General features: G+C 40.2%; 1 protein-coding gene across 3 annotated transcripts in view; it reads left to right on the top strand.

The window, feature by feature from the left end:
* Positions 1–514: 514 nt before the first annotated feature.
* Positions 515–4,776, top strand: part of LOC107757902 (leucine-rich repeats and calponin homology (CH) domain containing 4) — a 64,885-nt gene continuing 60,623 nt past the window's right edge. For all 3 annotated transcript variants that reach the window (XM_016575506.1, XM_016575508.1, XM_016575505.1), the window contains exon 1: positions 515–881. In XM_016575506.1, the coding sequence (XP_016430992.1) occupies positions 710–881 (172 nt within the window). In that variant the 5' untranslated portion in view covers positions 515–709. The remainder of the gene's footprint in view (positions 882–4,776) is intronic.

Raw genomic sequence — 4,776 nt, 5'->3', positions numbered from 1 at the left:
AATATATGTATATATATGTTTTTTAGTTTTAATAATTTTTTCTATAATTTTGGAAGTAGATTATGAGCCCAATCCAATATTTTATGGTTATCTTAAAAGACTAGACACCAAAGACATTGCGAAGAGTGTTGCTCTAATGCTCTAATGTTAATGCAATATTTATGTCCTTCATATCCTCTCTCTAAGTGCACGTAATTTTAATGGATCTGGAAATGCTTTGTGATATCCATTAGAAGCTTCCTCTTACTGTTGAATGTTGTGGTATCGGTATGCAAACAATGCAAAAACTTCTTTCGGTATGCAAACAATGCAAAAACTTCTTCAGTTTCAGCAGTGAAGCTTCTACAGTTTATATTACAAAATCTTCGAACGTCCAAAAAAAAAAAAATTTGTATAATTTCCCGCTTGCGATGAGAGCAGCGCTTTTGTGTTCATTTCCCGAGCTCGTACGTACTGGGTGTGTGCTCTGTCAATCAAGACTTGCTCAATCCGTAAGCCCCGCCCCTTCTGTTCTCGGCTCCGGTGCAGCACACGGACTGTCAAGTCACCGCGTAACTTTGCTCAATCACTGGATTAAACATCACTTTTGGAGTACAAAAACTTACTTTTCCGGGGTGTACCGTTATCGGACCAGTCTTGGATGAGATGGAGGTTTAGGAGGACTGATTGTCGTTGTAAAGAGTAAGATTTGGGTTATATTCAGTGTTTGATGGCTGCTGGGGATGGAGCCCAGCTGCCGGCGACCGTAGCGGCCAGCAGGAGCGTGGAGAAGGCGCTGGAAGAGGCTGCGTCCAGCGGAGCGCTCATCCTCTCCAACCGTAAACTAAAAGAGTTCCCCCGCACCGCCAAGAACTATGACCTGTCCGACGTGACACACGCAGGTAAGACTTAAATAAAGCGGTCACGGGATGAGAGAGGGGGAGGAAATGGATCAGTGCGTTTAATGTCCTTTGTTTGAGTGTCTTCTTCACCTGCGCCCCTTCTGCAGGGGTGTACGAGCACCACCATCATCACGCCCGACCCAGAAAAAGCGGATCTTTTACTTTCACGAACATTGTAGGAAGCAGATCATCTGATAAGTTCATTTAAGTCCTCGCTTTCGTTTCTACAGAACTCCATCACTGCCCATACATCATCGTATTGTGTTTTTAAAGTCAGGTTGTTGAGTTTGAGGCTGGTGTGTTTGCTTTACAAATTGAAGACATCTGCGCTGTGCTTCTCTTCCTGTTGTTGAGGTGGAAACTACATTCAGGCTGAGCCATCTTACCACAGACCCACTGTAAAACTTCACATTTGATCTGAGTGCAGTGAAAAGCCAGCAGAACTGGTGATATAAAATGTTATTGTTGTAGTCAGCTCATTTTGAGTGCACTCTCATTGGTAGGGAGCTTGTTGAGATCCTTCTTGCCAGCAGCACTAATATGACCATCTGCTCCTCTCATACAAAGTGGGTAGGCCTATAAAGCAGTTTGTCTTTGAGCCATAGAAACCCCCACATGCACATGATCTGATGTCTAATAGAGATGTTGCAGTGCATTTAAAATGTACTTTGGGCTAAGCGACGATAATATCGGCATGTGGCATTTCATGCCATTTACTGTAATTTCAGTTCTCGTACCTCTTTGCGACCCACAGCTGGAGTTATTGAGAAGTTAGACCGTGCTGTAATAATCACTCAAATGCATTAATTGAGCTAAACAGTGCTAAAACTACCAGAATTTCTGTGCAGAAGAATATCCTGACATTCACATACTGATTATGTAGCCTAATCATTGTTTAAATGCATTATTAAGATTGTCATAACCCAGTTAAGATAATATTCGAGATTCTAGCTGGCAAATGGCTGTATTCTTCAGATTATTCAGTCACTGAACATCCAAACCAAGGTCATTCTGTGAGATGTTAGAAAAAGACAGTGGTGACAGTGGTTGAGCTCCTGAACAAAACACATGTTTGGAGCGAGGAAAAGGCCTACGTTTTCTAATTCATTGTGCTTTGGTATGCCATTGTTAAGGACATGAATGAGAATTGTTTAGAGTTCATTAAATTAAATGTGGCGTAATAAACAGCGAGAACGAGCATCTCCAGTATAGGAAAATGTCATAATTTATTCTGAATATTCTGATTACATGTACACAGGAGGAATAATCCATTGTTGTTGTTGTTGTTTTTCAGAATAAAAACTTAACCAAAAGACACTTTAATCAGATCAAATGTTGTGCAAAATAGTAATTGAGAGGAACACATTCAGATTAGAAGTCAGGCAATACAGTTTTCACTTTCTCCCTTCATAATCTTAAATATTTGGTGACATCATTAAGGGTGATTTATTTTGAATCTTTTTAAGAATACTGACTTATATTGATGGGACTGAGGCACTGCGTAGCTTGAGACTGAGTCTTCTGCTCTATAGTTCAGTAAGTCAAGTCTTAGGTTTAGATGGTCTAATCTCTTCTTTTTCTGTGGAGGTTTTTCACATCACTTTTCTGCATGGATAGCCATGTTGCCTTGACAACCGTACTGTACATCTGACTCCAAAATCCAAGCGCCAGTTTGGGATCAGTGAGGGTGCCGAACAATTCAAGAGAACTAGGCCTGAAACTGCCATTTATAAATGCTAGAAATCTAAGCATAGATCCAGTGTAAAACAATCATTCCATAATAATCATGTTCCAGAGACACACCTACCGTCAGGTGGAGAATGATTACTAGGTGTTGCTCACATATTACTGGTTGTAGTTGCAGCGTGTATTTTAAGTGCACTTGAAGGTAGGTGGAAGATGATAGTGTCTCGTTTTTGCTAAGGAGGCAAGGATTGATGGGCCTTGGTTTGTTCTTTCACTCTCTTCAGTCTACACACACTCATACATATAGTCACATTATTTTCTGAAGCTCCCTTTCCAGCATGGACTAACTACCCCTCAGGAAGGTCAGGGATTCAGTCTTGCTGGAGGTCCAGTTCGGTGATGGACAACAAAGCTCAGGCTCATCAATCTTCCCCGAAACCCTTAAAAACAGACCTCTATACTCATAACCAGAGTAATAATATAGCCGCTGTTGACTTTACCCTATAACAATAACACAAGCTAGACTGTACCTCAGCACTTTAGGGTGTGATGATGACGTCCCAGACTGCCTTTGTTTTCAGCGTCCCAGAGAAGTGAAATAAATTTGAAAGAGGTGCTGAAAGATGGATGTACAGAAAGCTTAAGATAAGAGCGTATGAAAACAGAAGGACCACCGCAGAAGCAGCTCTTGAGTGGAAAATGTTCTCGGGACATGGGCACCAATGGGATCCTCCAAATAAAATCACAGTGAATGTGTTTTTGTGTGTGCATTAGATGAAAATATTTGTTTCCATCCAGCTCCCACATACTTGTGACCATGCCTGGGGCATGAACGTCATGTAGCCCGTAACACAGTGTTTCATTCAGTGGGACACACTCCATACCACAACTAAGCCTCACAGCAGCTGAGAGAAAGAGGGGAGGGACAGAGGCCTTTTTTTTTAATAAAACGAGCTTGTGGACTGCTCCCATTGTCGTGATATTCCCGAAATAGGGACCCTCCTCTTTCCCCCCAACTGCAGTCCCATTCGTTAAGACCCCTCCTCCATTGTCTGAGGCAGGCTTCTCTCTCTCTCTCCCCCTTGCTCTCTCTCTAGTTTTTATCTCTTTCTTTTCTTGGTTGGGTGAAGATTCCCATTTATCCAGATCATCAAAGAAGGCCTTAAATTTGGTGTTGGTTGGATGTTTTTCAAAGGGCTTTCTGAAGATGGCCTAGATTATATTCTATAAAACACTCTCCTCATGGCTTATTTCCATTGATCTGTTATCCCCCATCAGTAATGTTTCCTCTCTGACATTAGCCTGTAGGCATGGCTGTGTCTGGGGCAGTGAAAGTCTGGACTGTCTGGATGTTGGACTAATAACGGTCTAGTTTTTTGGCATACATTCAGAGCTGCATTTGACTATCTGTGTCAGTTTTGCCTGTGATTCAATTGCCTGTTTGTTCACAGTAACTGTAACAAACAAACGAACAAACTCCTTAAAGTGGCCAGCATTCATTAGAAACGTCTAGACAATTAAAAAAAAAAAAAAATATAAAAACATTGTTTTAAAGAGCTTGAGCATTTAAAGAAGCAGCTAGATGACATAACTGCAGCGCACGTTTATATTAAACAGAACATTATTATATTAGAGATGGAGTGGACGCTATCATTATCGTTATCATCATTATAGTTATCGTTCTTGCTGTGAATGGGGGAATTTAAAGACTTCACCCAAAAATGAAAATTCTGGATTAAAAAAATTTTTTTTTTACCTTCATTGTTACAAACCTGATAGAATTCCATCTTTGAAATGGAAATGCAGATATTTTTCATAAAAAGATTTCTGTCCCTCATTTGAATGTCCATTGGACCAAAACGTTGACGCTTAAAAAAGTTCATTAAGACATTGTAAAAGTAATCCATCTAAATCAGGCTGTTTAAGATCATTTAAAACCTATTAGTCCAGGGCCCGTATTCACAAAACATTTGATCTTACCACTAAGAGTTCTCCTAAATAGCAGTAAAAGTTTTTAGCTAAGAGTTTTCTCTTAAAACCTATTCACAAAGCTGCTGAGACAAACTTTTACTAAGGAATAGACAGAAGTCTTAAAGGGGTCATATGATGCGATTTCAATTTTTCCTTTTTCTTTGGAGTGTTACAAGCTCTTGGTGCATAAAGAAGATTTGTAAAGTTGCAAAGACTAAAGTCTCAAATCCAAAGAGAT

This window comes from Sinocyclocheilus rhinocerous, unplaced genomic scaffold, assembly GCF_001515625.1.
Source record: "Sinocyclocheilus rhinocerous isolate Xijiao unplaced genomic scaffold, SAMN03320098_v1.1 scaffold1555, whole genome shotgun sequence".
NCBI classification, from domain to species: domain Eukaryota; kingdom Metazoa; phylum Chordata; class Actinopteri; order Cypriniformes; family Cyprinidae; genus Sinocyclocheilus; species Sinocyclocheilus rhinocerous.
The sequence above is the reverse complement of the archived record's forward strand: the minus strand, read 5'-3'. Positions and strand labels throughout refer to the sequence as shown.